Source organism: Apostichopus japonicus, chromosome 19 (genome assembly GCF_037975245.1).
Source record: "Apostichopus japonicus isolate 1M-3 chromosome 19, ASM3797524v1, whole genome shotgun sequence".
NCBI classification, from domain to species: Eukaryota; Metazoa; Echinodermata; class Holothuroidea; order Aspidochirotida; family Stichopodidae; genus Apostichopus; species Apostichopus japonicus.
Window position 1 is genome coordinate 11,430,948 of NC_092579.1, and position 19,630 is coordinate 11,450,577.

General features: G+C 37.6%; 3 protein-coding genes across 6 annotated transcripts in view; 1 reads left to right on the forward strand and 2 right to left on the reverse strand.

The window, feature by feature from the left end:
- Positions 1-810: 810 nt before the first annotated feature.
- On the reverse strand, positions 811-3,968 carry LOC139959504 (uncharacterized). The gene is made up of 2 exons (XM_071957178.1): positions 3,289-3,968; positions 811-2,617 (listed from the first exon to the last, which is right to left on the reverse strand). Exons 1-2 carry the CDS (start codon positions 3,966-3,968, stop codon positions 2,512-2,514), a joined length of 786 nt encoding a protein of 261 aa, XP_071813279.1. The 3' UTR covers positions 811-2,511.
- A 1,633-nt stretch (positions 3,969-5,601) lies between these two features.
- On the forward strand, positions 5,602-18,894 carry LOC139959503 (diphthine methyltransferase-like). 3 transcript variants are annotated; one of them, XM_071957175.1, is made up of 10 exons: positions 5,602-5,943; positions 7,812-8,030; positions 8,880-9,022; positions 9,825-9,906; positions 11,081-11,181; positions 12,177-12,337; positions 13,385-13,457; positions 14,533-14,598; positions 15,601-15,776; positions 16,642-18,894. In XM_071957175.1, exons 2-10 carry the CDS (start codon positions 7,863-7,865, stop codon positions 16,869-16,871), a joined length of 1,200 nt encoding a protein of 399 aa, XP_071813276.1. In that variant the 5' UTR covers positions 5,602-5,943; positions 7,812-7,862; the 3' UTR covers positions 16,872-18,894. The 3 variants fall into 3 exon arrangements, with proteins under 3 accessions (XP_071813276.1, XP_071813277.1, XP_071813278.1); XM_071957176.1 differs by lacking the exon at positions 5,602-5,943 and adding an exon at positions 6,037-6,057; XM_071957177.1 differs by lacking the exon at positions 5,602-5,943 and adding an exon at positions 6,184-6,387.
- Positions 17,373-19,630, reverse strand: part of LOC139959497 (protein flightless-1 homolog) — a 40,608-nt gene continuing 38,350 nt past the window's right edge. For both annotated transcript variants that reach the window (XM_071957156.1, XM_071957155.1), the window contains one exon: positions 17,373-19,267. In XM_071957156.1, the coding sequence (XP_071813257.1) occupies positions 19,133-19,267 (135 nt within the window). In that variant the 3' untranslated portion in view covers positions 17,373-19,132. The remainder of the gene's footprint in view (positions 19,268-19,630) is intronic.

The window sequence follows — 19,630 nt, forward strand, 5'->3', positions numbered from 1 at the left end:
CAAAATAGTTTTACATCCAAAATAAAAGATGAAAATTTTCATTAGTTAAATTGTCACGTGAATTCATATAACATAAACATGTTTCACAACTGAACCAATCCTTTAATAAAATACTGTGCTGTGTGCATAAAACAGGGTTAATCAACGTTTATCGCAGGATTATGCACTCACGGCGGCCCGGTATAACGCTATTACTGAATGCATTCGTCCTACGGCGGTGTGCATCGCTTGCGTTATGTAACTGTCACAACCCGTTCTGGGATAACCCCCTTAAGTATTTTATTGATTGCTTTACGTGTTTAGTTAATGGATGCTAATTATTTAGCCATGGTTTTGTGCATCCTTAAGCATTACGTAATCATTTTTTTGTTAACGAGTATCGGAATTCCGTCGGCCTGGGGTATAAATAGACAGTGGCGTAGGAAGGTACTTTTGAGTGTGGGGGCTGAAGACTGATGGCCGGCTTGGGGGAGGGGTCTAATGGGAGGGGTCTAAGGGGAGGGGGCCCTCCCCTTTGGATTTTTTTTGCATGGGGGCCCCCTCCCCTTTGGAATTTTTTTGCATTTCCAGGTGGCCTCAGATGCAATTTGGTGCAATAGAGCACACTTCAACACCCACTCCATTTTGTAAAGAATTTTGCATTTTCACCTGGCCTTAGATGCAATTTGGTGCTTCAAATGAGTTTTTTTTCTCATTTGGAAATGAAAAAGGGGTTTTCTGACTTGCGGAGCGGGGGGCGGAACGATACTTCCGCCCCCCATATTTTTCACTGGGGGGGGCTGGCTCCCCCCAGCCCCCCGGTTCCTACGCCCTTGTAAATAGAACAGTAAAGCCACGTGCTCTCTTTTTTCAATCTCGGTCTTGAACCGAAAGCAAAACCAGGCAGGGAAGAAGCTAAATTAAAGCTTGAACGAGGAAAGAAAGAGAACGTGGAACTAAGAAAAGGAAAAGGCCGACGCTCATATAGAAAGAACATTCATTTGTATTAACCATTAACGTTGACAGAACCCTCAACGAAACAAAACTAGGACCATAAAAAAGAAAGGATGCCATATGAAGTATAGACATGAAATATTAAAAGAATATATATAGAAAATGATGATTTATTTTGTTCTATGTAATCAATATTAATTTATTGTTGTTGTTGTTTATAATTATATTGAACCTTTAAAACTGTGTCCTCCAGAAGAGAGCTATCCGCCATATATCACATGCTGCACCACGTGATCATACTAGCCCATTATACAAAAGATTAAATTTATTAAAACTAAATGATATTATAAGAGTCCAGCTTGCAACATTTGCATATAAAGCATGGAATGGATTGCTACCCGAGGCTTTTAAAGATTTTATATATAGTAATAGACTAATCCACAACCATCAAACACGCCATTGTAATAACGCCCATGTTTTATCCCAACGAAGTACTTTAAGTTCTTTTAACCCTCGTATTCGTGCTGTAAAAACGTGGAATAATCTCCAGGATAATGTTAAGAATAAGCCTTCTTACTCTGTATTCAAAAGGAATCTCCAAACTGTAATTATTTCTCACTATTAATGGATTTATTCTTGTGTGTGTTTGCGATTAAGATCATTATAAAGATTGTTAGGATCGCTTATTAACATTATTAATTTCTAGTAGAGTCAATTCGATTATTTCATCATTGTAGATGCTACTATTAACTTTTCATTTCTATTCTTAAGTTTTTCTTTCTTTTTTCTTTTTGGGGAGTCTCCTACTTTGTTAAGCCTTACAGGCTTTATAGGAGACTTCCCGTCACACTGTAAATTGTGATGAAACAAATAAATATACAAATACAAATACAAAACGCATATACTCTCTCTGTCCGTCTTTACGCCGTTGTCGACTTCTCTCTTAAAAGAATCCGTTCAAAAATTCAAATTAATTTCATTCACCACAACTACGCTTCAGTCCGACAACGGACTAAAGTATCTGCACAGAATCATATATAAGCAAAATATGGGACCAAAATTAAAGTATATAAATGTTTTATTTGATACATATAAAATATTTTAGTGTTTCAGTGTGATAGGTGTTTCATATTCGAAAGAACACGTTTATAACTGCGTGGTCCTTTCAGTAAAGTTGAGTTGGTTGCTTATGTAGGCTTGGATGATATGGTTGAGATTTACCGTTCCGCTGTGACACAAAATACATGATGAAGTCCTGGATACTATTCGCGCATCAGTTAGTTCAGTTCAGTTAGGGCCTTATAGATTGAACATGATAAATATATATTTAATTACTATGAAAATATGTTAAAATTTAGTAATTATATACTATGCTTCATAATATATTTAGAAGATTGCTTTTTTGTCAATAATTGTTGATAGCTTGATCTTGAAATAGAGATGCACATTTTTCAATACGTAACTGCGTTTCTCGGATGTCAACGGTACGTTCTACTACGTTGCACGATTGCTCAGAATCACTGTAATGAAAACGGTATACACCAGAATTAGAAAAAAAAATAGCAATTAAAAATCCTTTCAAATTTTGCCCTGATGTTCTTTTCCTTTTGTTACTTCTTCGTAAGATGGTAGTGAATCGGAGATTGTAGCACTAAAACCAATAGGAATAACATCAGAAGAGTGGCTGTGAATGGAAGAGAGGCAAAAAGGAGCATCAATATTATGTCAAATTAGATATCCATTTCAACGTTCAAGCGACCACGAATGTGGGAAAAGCCCGCCGGGGCGTATGGAATACAACTTTAACGTCGGGTGGCTTTCAATTCAATATTATAACTCCAGGTTGGAATCTTTTCAATTTAGAAAGGCATTTCAGATGGGAAAACCGTAGATTCTTTTGGATGAAAAACCCACCTTACTACTGTATGACCCGGCCGGGGATCGAACCTCGAACCTCCAGATAACTAAGCCTCGTTGCTTCAAATGCCACCGCCGTTATCCACTCGGTCACAGCTGTTATATATATATATATATATATATATATATATATATATATATATATATATATATATATATATATATATATATATATATATATATATATATAAATTAAAATAAGGGCCAAACATATTATGCTGACCATTCAAATCACTTTGATGCATTGATATGCCAATTTAACTAGACGATAACATGTCACCGGTTGAGGTAGTCCGAGTAAGAAGTGTACCTGTTTGGTAAAATTTGTACATGAGTGACTATTATTGACTTTCTAGCATATTTAAGGTCAACTTACAAATGACCGTTTAAATGCCATCAATGGTCAGACAAAGACTGAAGCTACTAAAAACGTCTTACCCTGCTGACTCTGTGGTTTTCATCCCTGAATCTTCTTGTGCTGCTTGCTCCTGTGTAGAAGATGGATTCTCATGCGGAGCCGGATGGTATCTAACGCCGTATCCTGAACTTGATTGAATGTTTGACGATTGAAATGGTGGAGGCGATTGAAATGGTGGAGGCGATTGAAATGGTGGAGGCGATTGAAATGGTGGAGGCGATTGAAATGGTGGAGGCGATTGCAATGGTGGAGCCGATGGACATGGTGGAGGCGCAGGTGATGGCTGAGGCAAGGCTGCATGAGGCGGAGGAGGTACATGGATAGTGTTGATACTCTGATTCTGACCAGCTGGTTGATCCTGGTAACGTGCTATGTTCCCCCTGTTTGCCCTCAAGATCTGCAACGAAATCTGACAATATGCAAAAATGGAAAAAGCGACAGGAGCGATTGCTATATAAGGTGAAAGATAAATGCCGAACAGGATAGCCAAAAGTGCCGCAATACCAAACCAACACAAGGTGAACGTTATAATGAATACTTTGGAACAAGTCGATACATTGCTTGTAGTTTTAGGTCTGTGTGGCGGTCCGCGGTATTGTACACCAAATCCTATAATTCGCTGATTGTAGTCAATGTTATTTTGCTCATTGGTCGTATCACAAGTGGAATCAATCCCGCCATTGTCACCACCATCAGTCATTTTGATTTTGATTTTTTTTACTTATTTTGTAAATCTTGAAGTCACTCCGCAAGGCAATCTACTTCAGTGAACACACGGATATGGAAACCATTCAAATTTCACAAGTGACCTCTCCGAAATTGTAACTCCTGTCTGCTTACGAAGAACGATATACCAGTGAATAATTTTTATCGGACACGAAAAATCACGAAAAACATAACATTCACAAGAAAGACAAGAACACCAAACATGGTATAATATTGAGTTTTTTTATATAACTGTTTTAAGACAATTATTCTTCCCAAAATTAATTTAGATTATCTATTCAATGTCCTGAAAAAATTAGACGTTTCTCTGCAAGATACAACCATTGTATATGTGTGTTTGTGTGATTTACAATGAATATACGCGTATATACATAACCTGATTCATTGGTGTGAAAACCTGTAAACAGAATAATGCCACGTCTTTTAAACCATATAGGGCACAAGGAGAGCAACTTGTCGTACAAATGTCACTGAAGTTCTGAGGCGTTCTTGCGGTACTGCACGGTTTTTGCACCGGTTCTTTTTTCTTGCTAAGGGAAAGGATTCATCTAAATTAATGCGCTATAGCACCTTTGCTGTGAGTGCGTCATAAGTTAGAAAAGGTCAGTGAACCAGAACTTAGGCCTACCACTGCCCGCTCTATGTCCCTAACCGCAGAGGTGGAGCGTCCATACAGTCAGGGGGCGGATGCCCCCCCCCCCCTGACGGACTCAAATGGACTGCTGGTGCCCTTTCAGCTTTTTACCACTTTTTACTTATTCGCGATTATTGACTTTTTTATTGCGCTCTCTTCTACATATTGACATTTGACACATTTTTGGGCGATGACACCTATTTATTCTTCATTTATCTGCCAGTTAGCAAGGCCAGGAAAGGGTCATTTCCGGCGATCTAGGGTACCTTTACTCAAAAAAATTTCTGTACGCTCCGCGCCAACCTGTGGTGGCGCTCCGCTTAGATAGTGTCGAAAGCGCCCATACAGACCTCTATCGCCCCCCTTGACCAATACCCCTAGCTCCGTCACTGCCTAACCGGTTACACTTTACTCGAATGTTTGGCGGCTATGCAGCTATACGGCTGGGTCTATATCTGTCATATTTCCTAACTGTAAAATCACTTTAAACCTGAACTTGGAAACTGCGGTCACATCAATTAGTTTAACATTGGTGTCCCTTCAATTTTCGAGCACGGTCACATGTTATATAGCATAAGAACTGTATACGACCAAATCGTACTGCAAATATTGATGATATCCCTATGCACGACGTCTATTATGTTCCGACGTCTCTGTTCCGATTAAAAGAAAAAATCGGAGCAATTTTTTAATCCACCAATTTGTTTGTGCCAAGAAAAGTAGCTTTGTGACTCCAATATTTTTGTGACCAAATTTTTTGGGGAACTTATTATTTTTTTTTTGGACCAACATTTTTTCGGAGCAAATATTTGACTCGGAAAATGCACGTCAGCCATATGATACAACGCGCTTGTTCGTGTTTACGTGCAAAATATTTATTTGGTGCAGAAACGGCAAGAAGAATTGTGTCGCTAAGGAACAACGAAGTCTGTCGTCTGCTTCTGTGTATATGTCAAAGGACACCTCGATTTCTATGGTCTATGTACATAAGTGCACAATCCTGAAAAGCTGCATACGTTCCAGGTGCAGTTCGATTCTTTTAAACAATAAACTTAAAATAGCAAATTTCGGTTTGCAAATTGCGGCAAACATCGGGAAAATATACCACTTAGCAAGATTACTCTGTTCGCGTGGTAGCTTTAAGATCGTGACATTAGTTATTTTAGAATAAACATTCAAAGAGTAATGTAAGGTTTGAGTGCTACAACTAGTACTGTAGAAGTAGGAACGCAGTCTCTATACTCGTGCGATGACACATCGAGGTATTTTTAACGTTATTTTAACGCTGAAAATTCGATGTTAATACTCCTTTTGGGTGAGTAATTTCAGTTCAATCGGAATCACCGTTGATATTTTGGATGGGGTGAACATTACCGTAAGATCACCATTTTGACTGCAGGAATCATATCGTTTACTTCCTTGGACATCGGTAACCAATACTTTCTACTGTATGATCCTTGGTTTTACATTGTTTACATTAGTTGAAGTACCGGTTGCACGAAATCATTGGTGTACGTTGGAGTTAAATCCTAAATTAAACGAGACCTAAGTTGAATTTTGATAGGGATTCTACCGACATCACACAAAAGAGCTTGTGCAATCTCATGTAGTTCCGAAGTTAAGTGTGATGGAGGTAGAATGGAGGTTAAATTAACCGGTGATGTCGCCGAGTGTATCAAGGCGGTGGCATTTGAAGCAATGAAAGCTTAGCAATCGGGAGGTTCCGGGTTCAATACCTGGCCAGGTCATACATAGTAAGGTTGGTTTTCCTCCATGAGCAATCGACGGTTGTTCCATCTGAAAATGACTTTCTAAATTGAAAAGATTCCAAATTTGATTTAAAATGTTGAATTGGAAGCCACCCTACGTGTAAGTTGTAATCCATAAGCCCTTGCGGGTTTCTGGTCGCTTAAGCGTCATAAAAATAACTGGACTGATTAATGATTATAATCTAGACTGTCCTCATCAAACCAAAGAAATTTTAAATAAGGGTTGGGCCTACATACTGAATTGTGGCACACTAAAAACTTCATACACCAGTTTAGGACAGCATGACATCTCCAAACTTTCATTTAATCATAATATTTTTGGGCTGTACATGTGTTAAACTTAGACTACTAGACAGGGCTAAGCTTAGAATAGTGTAGCCAAAAGTTATAAGGCCTGGTCTCATTATTATTATTTAGCTTACACCACTTCTGTGATTAATTTATGTATCATAAAAACTTAAAAAGCAATGAATTTTTTTAACAACACAAAGTTAAAGTAAGAAAGTCAGAACATTTATTTTGCCTGGAAAACATAGTTTTGTTGCAAAAGAAGACAGTCCTGATGAATCGGGAAGGAGTTTACCTCTTTTTGCAGGGTTTTTGTAACAAATTATTCGAAAAAAGTGTCAGAGAGACAACATTCAATTCTATGTCATCAGCAATTGATTTTTATTAACAAGATAAACCAAAGTAATTATGTAACCCAAAGCTGGCTGGGAAATTATCAACAATGGAAAGAGCAAAGAAATTTATGGCTAGAACAGGTTTCGAACCAGCGAGCCCCGATTTAAAAGCAAAGTGCCCAGATATCTTATTGGAAATAAAAGTAATAATTACCCAAACCAGCTTTATTAATTGGTCATATACAGTAGATGGCAATGTTCTCATTACATGTTCTTTGTACGAAGTATAAAGTTCAGTAGACTCAGCCATTGATATATATTTCTGTACATCTGGTCGCCAAACATTGCAGATTATGGACTGCAGTTTGCAGGCACTTTGCGATCTTCTTGTGACTTTGCTTATACCGTGTGGTATACATTGGGAGCGCCTGTGATTCAGTACATACTGTATACCCATCCATCTATCCCAACTATCCCCTTTGTCTCCACATGCACACAACAGATTCATATTTCAAGGCATATCTTTAATTTACATTTACACTGTATCTAGACATAGCATATATGTAGCTTTCAACATGGGATTCTAACTGTGTATGCACAGTACTGTATACAGTTGTTGATTGATTTAAGAAATGGATTGTGACCAGCAACAACCCTTAGCAAGGAGCAATATGATAGGCTACAAATCAGTTGATGGAGCACAGGAATTATCATAGTATGTTTCTAGTCCCATGCTATTAGCAAAATGTCTTTGCTACAGTAAGAATATTTTTTGATGTTTCTTTTTACAGCTTAGGCCATTAAATTCCAGAAGTAAAATAAAGATTTGAGTTTGGACAAGAATGGCAAGTAGTGGCAGGTATGACACTGAGGAGTTATATTCAGTGGACACAGGTGTATTTGCTGACAGTGTGGAGTGGTGTCCTATCCCTGACTATGAGAAGTATCTAGCCTGTGCTTTATATGAATTACATGATGGAAATGACGTAGAAGACGCAACCTTAAAATCGGTAAGCAAAACTAATGTACAGTGGTGATTACTAATTTACAACTACTGAGAACATTACATAAGCTACAATAAAGGGCACTGAATAAATTGGCCCAGTAGAACAGTGTAGTGTGTTTTACTTGGATTACTGTTACTGCATGTGCAGTGGGGTCCCTTGTTTGCAGAGGGCAGGCAGTCCTTTGTTCTTACTATGATCGAGAAATATATGTACAGCATGTTAGAGGGTATATTAATGTACTATCTGTAAGGAAGGTTGGACCTTGGGGGATATATCATACCATTTGTTTGAAATCTTCATTTTCCCTAGATATGTCATGAAAATGAGAATACACTATTCATAATATTTCCCTGTGCTCTCTGATTAACCGGGAGCTGTACCTGTACACGATAGTAAATAATGTTATGGTACAGCAAAATGACTGCAGTTTTGCTCTGGGCTATATTTCTGTAAGGTAATACAATTAACAGTTTGTAATGTTAAGTGCATCTAGAATGATATGAAAACTAAGGCAAATTCCAAAATAGAGGTCTATCGGTCTTTGCTCCAACCTTTAGAGTACTACTGTACAAACTTATAAAACTTTATCAAAAGTTCTTTCATGTAAACTCTGACATAGTAAAGACAAATTTTGGACACATTCAGTGATCCAAATACAAACATGTTTAACAAATAGTTTGGACTTATCGCTGATCGTATAAATGAGAAAAATGTTTGTTGTAAAGTGTGCCCTTACTGTGGAATACCTACAATGTGAAACTAGAAAACATATTCACTTCTCTTTACTTTTCTCATTTTGAGTATGTCAATTGTACCATGCATATATCCTGTGACCTTCTTCATTGTATCAAGAGTGCTAAAAATTCACGAAAAGGAGGGATCAGAACATTTCAAGTGGATCTCAAAGACAGCCCAGGTCAATCTGGAACTGTTTGCAGTACTGAAGTGACAGAGAAGGACTACAGACAAATGCCAGGCATATTAGACATGAAATGGTGACAGCAAATTTTGTGATATTTCTACCAACAATTTGTAGTACTTACAGTAGCAGAAGACTTAGTTAGTCCATCCTCTACCCATGTTCATGCAGAGTTGCTCATACTGGTGCACGGCTTCATGGATTTGTACTGCTACTTGATTCATTTTGGAAATCTGGCATCTCGATATGGTATTAGATTAATTATGATTAAATAGTAAATACTAATGCTCAATGGCTTGAACTGTAACATATACACATATTCTAAAGGGAAGTGTACTCGACACACATGCTGATGTGCTTTTGGCAGGGAAAGTCTGCTAAAAAATTGTTAATATGAATTCAAAAGCAACTTGAATTGTTTGTTAATAGTATGTATGTTGTGCACAGATACTAAACTCCAGTAAGTTAAGATGTTGTTGGGACATGAGTCATAACTAAAATTAATGTTTGTATGTTTTATAATCTCTTGGTGGAAGTCCTACAACATCTTTCTTGCCGATGATGAACCAATGCAAAGCCTTATCATCAATGTTAAACTCAAGCACAATGTCATCATGATCATTTAGAAAAAGTATCAATTTGTACTCGCCTTGAGGAAGTAAAATGCTATGGTTGCCATTTATGTAAGGTTGGTAGTTGTGAACAGCTAACCTATTCTGAGGTGTTGCTGAGGGGGGGGGGGGGGAGGGGGAGAATTATTTACTCAAGAATAAAGAGGCTCACTCCCTACTTCAGCCATTCAGTTTATGTATTGTAATAGGTGTCACTACATTGTTAATAGCACTATTATGGTTTTGTTATTCAATATCACCTTACAGGTGTCAACATCCCTTGGACTGTAAACCTGCCCTGGTGTCCGTTAATGCTGAAGGGTGCTTGGATCTATTTCATCTCTCAATGGTAATAACTGACATAATACTCACACATTTACTTACTGTATGATCAGGGAATGATTTAGTGTCAACATTTTGTTCAACAGCAATTTTGAAGGCTCCGGTGTTTGTCTCTAATAAAAAATATTATACATCTTTGGGCTTGTATAGCAATTTGACCACTTTGTATATCATTTTGGGACACGAATCCAGATCAATTAATCCCTATTAATATTTTGGCTGCAGAGGGTGGAGGTGGAGGCAGGTTGAGGAGAAGCTGGAATGATGATAGCCAGATGTAAAATATTAAAAGTGTAATCTTGAAAAGTTTGTTGTATGACTATTAATTTTTTGCTCATTTTGGCAAGTGAATGTGGGTGGTTGGGAAGCTACTGTGGTTTATATTTGGACACTTGCTTTACTATTAAACATGCACTTCCAGTGAATATAAACATGGCTATTGATTTACTGATTTGTGTGCCACTCGTTCAGTGTTTAAGTAAAACTGGAATATTAATATAGCAGCTTTGATAGAGTACGACTTACCAAAGTAGGTTGGGGTTTTGTGTATCATTTATATTTCATCAAGAACTTTGATTACTGCAATTTAAGGTTTTACTGCAGTGTAGAATAGTCTGAAGAGATTCTATGAAGAAACACATTTTCTTCACTGCTAATGTGGGATAAAGATAGTTGACAAGCATGGATCCAGGAGAGGGATGTTCACCCCTACCACCCCCCACCCCACCCCCCTTTCCCCTCACCTCCAGTCTGGCTAATCTCAATCCCACCCATGTAGTAATTGAAATAATCTTGCAAATTGACTCAATTATAGAATTAATTTATATATGTCTCAGAGTGAACCATTTCAAAAAAAAAAAATCTGGGAACCACAGCCAGACCCCCGTAAGTGAGATTCAGTTTCAGTAATCTCTGATTGAATGAACTTCCTTCCAATATCAACAGAGTCATCGCACACATCACCAGGGAAATGATGAAAGTTGTTTCTTTTGTTCTTATTTAACCTTTGATAAACTAATTGAGTGATTTTGGAGATACTTTACTCGCAAAAGCATTCCTTCTCTTCAAAAGTCTTTATGTTTTCGATGCTTCCATCATTACTATAAACTATAACTTGATGAATTATTTCTCGTAATGTACTTTATAGACAATCGTATCTTTGTTTTCTTTCTCTTCTGAAGGATACAGATTCCACTATCAGATTAATTCCATTAACATCTCTCAAAGTGGGCTGTGACTCTATTGCTCTGAGTGTTGATTGGTCAACAGGTTTAACAGAAAGGTATGGTGTCAGTTTATTCAGCTAAGGAGGGAGGAGGTGAGGGGAAGGGAGTGGGTGTCCAACTCGTCAAACTCAAGTTATAGCTATGTATCTCCTGGATCAACGAATTCAAAATAGAGCTGCCCAAAAAGAATCATTAGTTATAATGTTGCTCTTACATCATAACTTGTAACAGATGTGTGGTGTGGGTGTATTTATTGTTGTTTGATTGAATTGTGAAATTAGCTATAACAAAAGAAATGTTTTAGGATTTCAATATAATCAACTTTGAGAAATGACATTTGGAAGCTTCATTGCAGCTCTTACAAAAAAATGTGAAGTAGGCCTCCACTTTTTAAGCTGATGATGAAACAAATTGTTTACTACTTTTCTGTTTGCTGAATTTATTTTTTCATTTTTGGTTATTTCCACCAGCCAACAGGGGGATGTTGTCTTTGTATCTACAGATAGAAGGAGGGATTTATAAGACCTTATAAATACTATAATCTATCCATCTGAAGAATTTCGTCTTAGAGTTTTTTAAAAAAATTAGAAGATCTGTAGCAAAGGCATACAGCTGCAAGCTGATTGGAGGATATAAGTTAGTGTCCGCAAATTTTGTGAAGAGGAAAAGGAATCTGACATCTTAAAATAGTCATTTTGCAATGTACAAACTGAGTTTCAATTTAATAAAAGTGACAATGATCGTTTGGTAACAATGGTTTCTCACAGGTGTTGATGAGAAAACTAAAGAAAGATATTTTCACATTTCAAAGTCTTGCCAATCCAAGCATGAATTAGCAAGGTATCCAAATATTGTTGGGAATTACACACGTTTTGGAATTTGTCTTCTAATACAAGACATGTATGCAATCTACTGGTAGAAGTAGCAAATGCTGAACTTTTAGATTTGTTCAACAATGTATAGAGTTCCTGACTGATGCTCTGAAAAACTGTTTTCAAAGGAAACCGTGATTTTGCTAATTTTTTTTTTTTTTCAAACTGCTCTATTCCAGTAATTCTCCTCATTTAGTGGTAAGTGATTCCAATGGGCAGATAACGTTATGTCAGTTTGTTGATGGCTGCGAATTGAAATCCACACGGCAGTGGAGAGGACACGACTTTGAAGCTTGGATAGCTGCATTTAATTATTGGCAACCTGAGCTGATTTGGACAGGTAAACTGTTTAAACATTTACATAAATGAGCATTTATCAAAATCTTGAGTTACCAAACTCCCTCTTCCATCCTCCTTACACCCCCTCACCCCCACCCCATACAATAAAGTTCTGGCTTCTGATAGACTTAACTTTTATATATGCCAGTTTACTTGAAGTCTTGAAACAGAGGTATAGCACACAAGCTCCAACTAATTCATCTTTCTTTGTGAAGGGGTGGGTTTAAGTTTGAGGGGAATGTAGGGGGGGGTCTGTTATTCCTGTCAGTGAGTACATCCCTGGTGGCTCCGATCTAGCAATAAACACTGACTTTAATACCACATTTTGTCCAGTCAAGCCATATCTAATGAAATTAACCATTCTCAAAGTGGGATTTTTCTGGTGTGCAAACTACTGTAACAGTTTTATTTCATATTTCTGTTACACCAGATCTTACAATTATGTGTTTAATATCTTGTCATTAAATTACTAAAGATCTGTATGAACGGAGAAATTGAGCTGCAACTTGACATAACAAATTTTGTAATATTTTTCTTATGTACAACACCAGGTATTAAATTGTTCAGCTTGTCCAAATCAATCTTTCTTGCTTGCTTGGATCTTAAGATTGTACAGTTGAGTGGGCTCTGCTTCTTGTTATCAATCAGGCATAGGTTGTGGGAGAGGGAGGTAGCAGTTTGAAAGGAATGTAAAATATGTATTTGTTGAAGTAACTTGAGGGTGGGGGAGGTGTCTGTGTAGGGCTAAGATCAGGGGAGAAACTATTTGCCCTTATGGTCACTCTACTTAATAAAACTAACGAGCTGCAAAAATTGAGTGTTTTACTCGCATCGTTCACTACAGACAACTGCTTTTATGAAGTGGATGTTCACTCATGCAAAAGGTTTTATATCATAATTGAACATATTATGTGAACATCATGTATTTATGTACTTTTTGCCAACAGTTGGGGTCTTAAGTATGTTTTGAATGAGATATATTGATTTAAGACTCTTTAGGAGGTGAGACAATTTTTCAAGAAAATATTTGTAATTTTGTTTAGAACAGGTGGCGACGATTGCAGATTGAAAGTTTGGGACACAAGATCTGATTGCACTTGTCCTGTCTTTGTCAGTAAAAGGTAAGATGATACTGCAAGTGAGATGTAGCTCCACTGGTCAGTTTACTCAGTGCTACTGTCAATCACCAGTCAGAAATTGATACCGTTCCAACCAGTAATCACCTATTACAATAACCAGTACTCACATATTACCACAACCAAAACTCACCTATTACCACAACCAGTACTCACCTATTACCAGAACCAGTTGAGCTACACAACCAGTACTCACCTATTACAATAACCAGTACTCACCTATTACCACAACCAGTACTCACCTATTACCACAACCAGTACTCACCTATTACCACAACAACCAGTACTCTCCTATTACCACAATAACCAGTACGCACCTATTACCACAATAACCAGTACTCACCTATTACCACAATAACCAGTACTCACCTATTACCACAGCCAGTACTCACCTATTACCACAACAACCAGTACTCACCTATTACCACAACAACCAGTACTCACCTATTACCACAACAACCAGTACTCACCTATTACCACAATAACCAGTACTCACCTATTACCACAATAACCAGTACTCACCTATTACCACAACCAGTACTCACCTATTACCACAACCAGTACTCACCTATTACCACAACAACAGTACTCACCTATTACCACAACCAGTACTCACCTATTACCACAACCAGTACTCACCTATTAACACAACAACCAGTGCTCACCTATTACCACAACCAGTTCTCACCTATTACCACAACAACCAGTACTCAGCTATTACCACAACCAGTACTCACCTATTAACACAACCACAGCCAGTACTGTAGGTACATCAGTAGGCCAGAATTCTAAACAATTTATCATGGTTATCATAACTTAATTAGGACATCGAGTAATGTCTGTAAGTATTAAGGTTAACTTTGCTACATTCCTGAGTACCATGTGTTACAAGTTAAACAAGCATGACCATTCTCTGTCCTGAACCTAATCTGACCGCAGAACGTATTCATTGTTGTCAGTGACAAGACAGGCTACAGACAATAGATAATAAACTTGAAGCACCATAGTAATTACCTCAGTACAGAGCAAGATGTGTTTCTTCTCGTTTTTCTTTTGGCAGGCACTCCATGGGTGTGTGCAGCATTCAAAGCAACAAGCACAATGAAAACATAATGGCATCTGGCAGGTAATGGGGTTACTCTATCAGAAAAAGGTCAAGTTGCAATAGAAAATACCACATGTATGTATGAATGTATTTTAGATCCTCCTGCAAGCAGGAACTCGTGAAGAAGCCTCATTGGCTTTATATCACAGCTGCAAGCTGACCGAAGTCAGTCTCTTATTTTCATATTTAACGTCCATGATTATGAATTGACAATTGCCAACAACTCTTTTACTGGACGACATACATTAATCTTGGAATGACTAGAATCAGGGACCTTATGATTGGAAGGCACCGGCGTTAACCACTGAGCTAACGGTTCTAGTGGGATGTAACTTATGAGATGTAACTTAATACAGTGATAGACAAAGTGGTCCAGTCCCCTTTCAGTGTCTATGTCACAGATATACCTGTGTCTTTCACCTCTCAATTATATATTCCTTAAATTTATTCCGCACATCACCATCTTGAAAGGTCATCAGGTATTTCCAAGTTTGGCATGCGAACAATAACTAGAAGTTTTGAAAATTTACTTTCATTGAGGTGCTAATCTTCCAATTCATTCTGAGACGTTGGAAAGGGTTTTGTCTAAGCTAAAAGATTACAAGTGATGTACGGGACACTAACTGAGAAATTGAAGCGAGAATTCATATGAAATGTAGAACATTGCTGACTGGTTTACCTGTTATTACCATCTAAAAGACGATATGGATAAAAGTAAATCACAAATTGTCAAGTTTTGGCTTTTTCTTGACTGGAAATGAAAGTTGAAAATAGTTAGAGAGCTTGATTTTTTTATTGTAGCAGGATCTTCTTCAGAGGTTAACTAAATTACTACCTACACACGTTTTTCTTAATTGCATCAGATAAGCAGTTTGTTTAAATAACAGCTTCTTCTCTCTTTGATAAAAATTAATACTTATTGCATCATACTGTAATTTATCCCAATCCATGCCCAAAAATGCCATAATAATTTTCCATATTAGATTCAAAGCAGTTATTTTTTTTATTTTTTTATCTTTGAAGTTACGATGAAACCATATTTCTCTGGGACAATAGACAACTGAAGTCACCTTTACACGAGACCAATGTTGGGGGCGGTGTTTGGAGGCTCAAGTGGCATCCTGATAAAGACGTTGACCTGCTCTTAGGTGCTTGCATGCACAACGGATTTCACATCATGGACACCTCAAGTATATCTCGTAAGTATTAGTATGTTGGAAGGTAGTGGTTAATATGTGTGCCAGTATGCACCGTATGATTTGAATTATAAAGATATATTAAAATTAGGATTTTTTAATTAGTACATTTGCTAACTAATCTTAAGGTGGCATAAAGTAAATCTGTAATGGTAGTAATTGAGGGTTCCTTGAGAGCTCAGTCCTCTTACAGAATGAGGATTTTGTGGTTCCTTACAAATTGAGCCAAAGTGTAACACAATGATGTTACAAAATATGGATTGAGTAACATTGTGGTTTGTACAGAGTACCCAAAGCATGATTTTATAAGCACAGGTGTAATTCGATTTTTAATGATGGATAGGGGGGTTCAAGATGGGATCAGAGTGGCGGGAGGGGGGGGCAAAGTGGAAGATAATCGTTCTGAAGTCCCTCTTTCTACCAGAAATCTTGTCTGTTTCTCTTATATGTTTAGTCAACTCTCCTAAGTTTTGACAGTAGTCTCCATCAGGCATTGTATAGACATTTCTGTTTGCCATCGATTAAGAAAAAAAATGTATTTATATATATATATATAGATATATTTAAAAGTACATTTTGCAGAACCTCAAGTGATTGTCCCTTCTATACTTAGCACAAACCAGTTTGAAGTTATGGTCTCATACAGTGCTCAGTTATCTTCATCTTCTTTAAGGAAGACCAAATCCCTGAAAATCCTTTGCCTGAAGTTTGTATGTTCAGTGGTAATAATTCATTACCAAAGTTTGGTGATAACTTTTCTTCACAAATGATATCAATCACTTTAAGATTCTGTTTGAGTAACCAAACATCTGTTCTGATTTAAGTGAGAGCCTACTTTCATGTATGTGTCTATCATTACTGTGTACAGATTCAAGTGGTGGTACAAATGAAAGCACCTTCCAGTCCGTCTTAAACTATCAAGGCCACGAATCGCTAGCCTACGGTGTTGACTGGTCTAGACTGAACCCGACAATTTGTGATCCAACAGGAGAGAACAGAGATCGCTCAGATAACATACCAACAAAAAGAACTCACATTGTAGCATCTTGCTCGTTTTATGACCACTTAATGAAAATCTGGCTATTAAAAGAAAGGTGAAAGCATTGATTACATCAAACTTAGAAATCTGCAACTGATGAAATATCTGATGAAAATGCAACAGAGAAGCATGGATACTCTCACTTCCCCCACAAAAGGAGATTATTTTACTGCGGTCATAGGTAGGGCTCAATGTGAAAGTTTTTGTCTACTTGCCTCCAGCTCAGTCAAGCTCACTCGATTACATCTGTTCAGCAGCCTCAACAAAGGACAAAGTGGGACAAATTTCACCTCTTAAAATGAGAAAATTGTACTTTGTTCAGGATATATAGTGTCAGTCATAGTACGCTATAAGTAGCAGTCAGTCTTAACAAACCATTTTGCCCATCCAAGCTCCCTTGCCCTCCCTCCCTCCCCTCCCTCCCTCCCTCTCTACACCCCTCCCTCCCCCCTCCACTTCATCTCTCTCTTAACTTCTGGTGACACCAATGAGAAAGAATACCCGTTCTACCATGTTTCTGGTTACACGAATAAGGAAAGAAAGAATGAACATGCAAAGAATATTGTTATGCATTTGGTTTTATTGCCACTATGAAAAGAAGAAAACAAACAACCTTACAAGGACAGATTTGTCATGTAGTCATATAAACTAATTGCACTGCATTATAAAATAAAACTCAGCACTTAAGAAATAAGTAATGGGCTATAAATCTTAAACATTTCAACAAGGTGCTACACTAAAGCCATCATTCTCCTCCACATCAGGATGAGTATGACAACCGCTGCATCAATAATTCAATCGTCTTCGCCTCAAACCTCCACCCTTGTCACCCCCCTCATCCTCCCTCACACCATATTATCTCCAAGATAAGCTAAGAAGGTTCATCACCATGTATATTATCTATGCTATAATTATATAAATTTCTTATGTTCGCAGGGAAAAGACTTCATATTTTAAAATGCGGTTTGTTGATGAATGGAGACTGGGTGTATGATAATAATGAACAACGTCTTGACGTCATAAGAATAAATTTGATATTAATATACAGCACCTTCTTCTCTGCCAATGGCTTCTCTCTTTTTTCCATAACAAATGTGAATCGAAGCACTTAGATACTTTCTAGGCCTTCAAAAATAATTCCTTTCATCTGTTTGCAATGTTTATTAAGCCATTTGTACAAGTGAAAACATTTGTCAAGGAAGTCGGATCGCATAACAAATTTGAAAACAATGGTTACCAATGTAACAACAACCCCCCTCCTCCCCCCACCCCCTACCCGGCTTCCAATCAGAACTACCCTACTATATGCCTCTGTAGCATATTTACCATAATGAAGTACTTGTGATTGAAAATATGGGTTACACTATTCAAGTGTATTACTAAATAAGTACAATTGCAATACTGGCTTGAAGTTATCAACCCACTTTGAGATAATATTTTTGAGTGTTTTACATATATCTTGCCGCCAAAACTGCAAGAGAGGCGATAAATTGGTATCACTTTGGAGATACTGAAACAAAACAACATAAGTTATAGGCATCAGATCGACCACCGTAAGGGGAGTTATTACAGGTGCAAATCTAGAATTATATTCACCAAACCTGCAGATCTCTCCAAATAGTGTACATATTGATCATTCTTTATTACTTGCTGCCATTTTCCTTGTAACCTCAAATTCGCCTCTTAGACGACTAGTTGTCTGAGGGACAACCAGACAAAATACTTGAAAGTTTGCCCTGCTGGAGGGAAGGATTGTCAAAGTGTTATATAAGGTATTAGGTAACAGGGTTATGCACAAAGTTGTTTATTTACATGTAGGTATCTTGAAACAGACATGGAAACTGGCAAAGAGAGTAACATATTTCTACATAAAAGAAACCTTTGAAGTACTTTTCAGTACAATGAGATATAACTAATATTTTTCAAACCACCCTACATCTGGATACCTCTGTTGGGAAGATACCAGGACTGAGCTTCCTCAGGGCAATCTTCAATTCTTGGACTAAGTGCAAATCTCTTTTCTGTTCCAAATTTGCATACAGTGTCCTAGAATGTTTCAATATGTAATAACTTTTCTGGCAACACAAACCAACCCCCCATCCACCCCCCTCCCCCCATAAGAAAATATATAAAGGTTGGGGGTTCTGCCAGGGTTATTCAACAAAAATTATGGAATTTTGAGGATTTCTTTATCTCGTAATAGTTCAGAGATTATTAATAAATATTACTTAGTACCAGATCTAAAGTATTTAGCCCCTTTGGTATCGGACGACCGAGTCAGTGGACTGCAACTTCTGATGACATTTCACCCGTTTAGATTTCACCGTGGAGCAGTCCTAAACTTTCCCCATCCATGGAAACATTTGATGAACTTCCAGATCTCTTTGCCCTTCTTGACTGCTGTTAACTTCCTTGGCTGTTCATTTTCCTTATTCTTAAGATGTTGCACATAGACCTGGATGCATGATAGGAGATGGAAGGAGACAAAAGTGATGTTTTAAATGACTAACATGTATATATGTTAAGAGACGGGCGACAGTGATGAACATATTAAACACAGATAAAACCTATTTCACATAAATTACCAAAAGTCAGACTAAGTTTCTTGCTATTGATTCAAGGTAAGGTTGTCTGAAGCCAAGTTAAGTCTCTTGAAGAGCACATGAGAGAAGACACTAGCAGTGCAGAAGAGACAATGGCACCAGGCAGGGGGGTAGGAAGCTTCCAAAAAGTGGGGGGGGCATGTGCCCCAGGCTCTTACCCCCCTGGCACCAGGGCCATAAACATTAAAAGGAAGCTTCCAAAAAGTTGGGGGGCA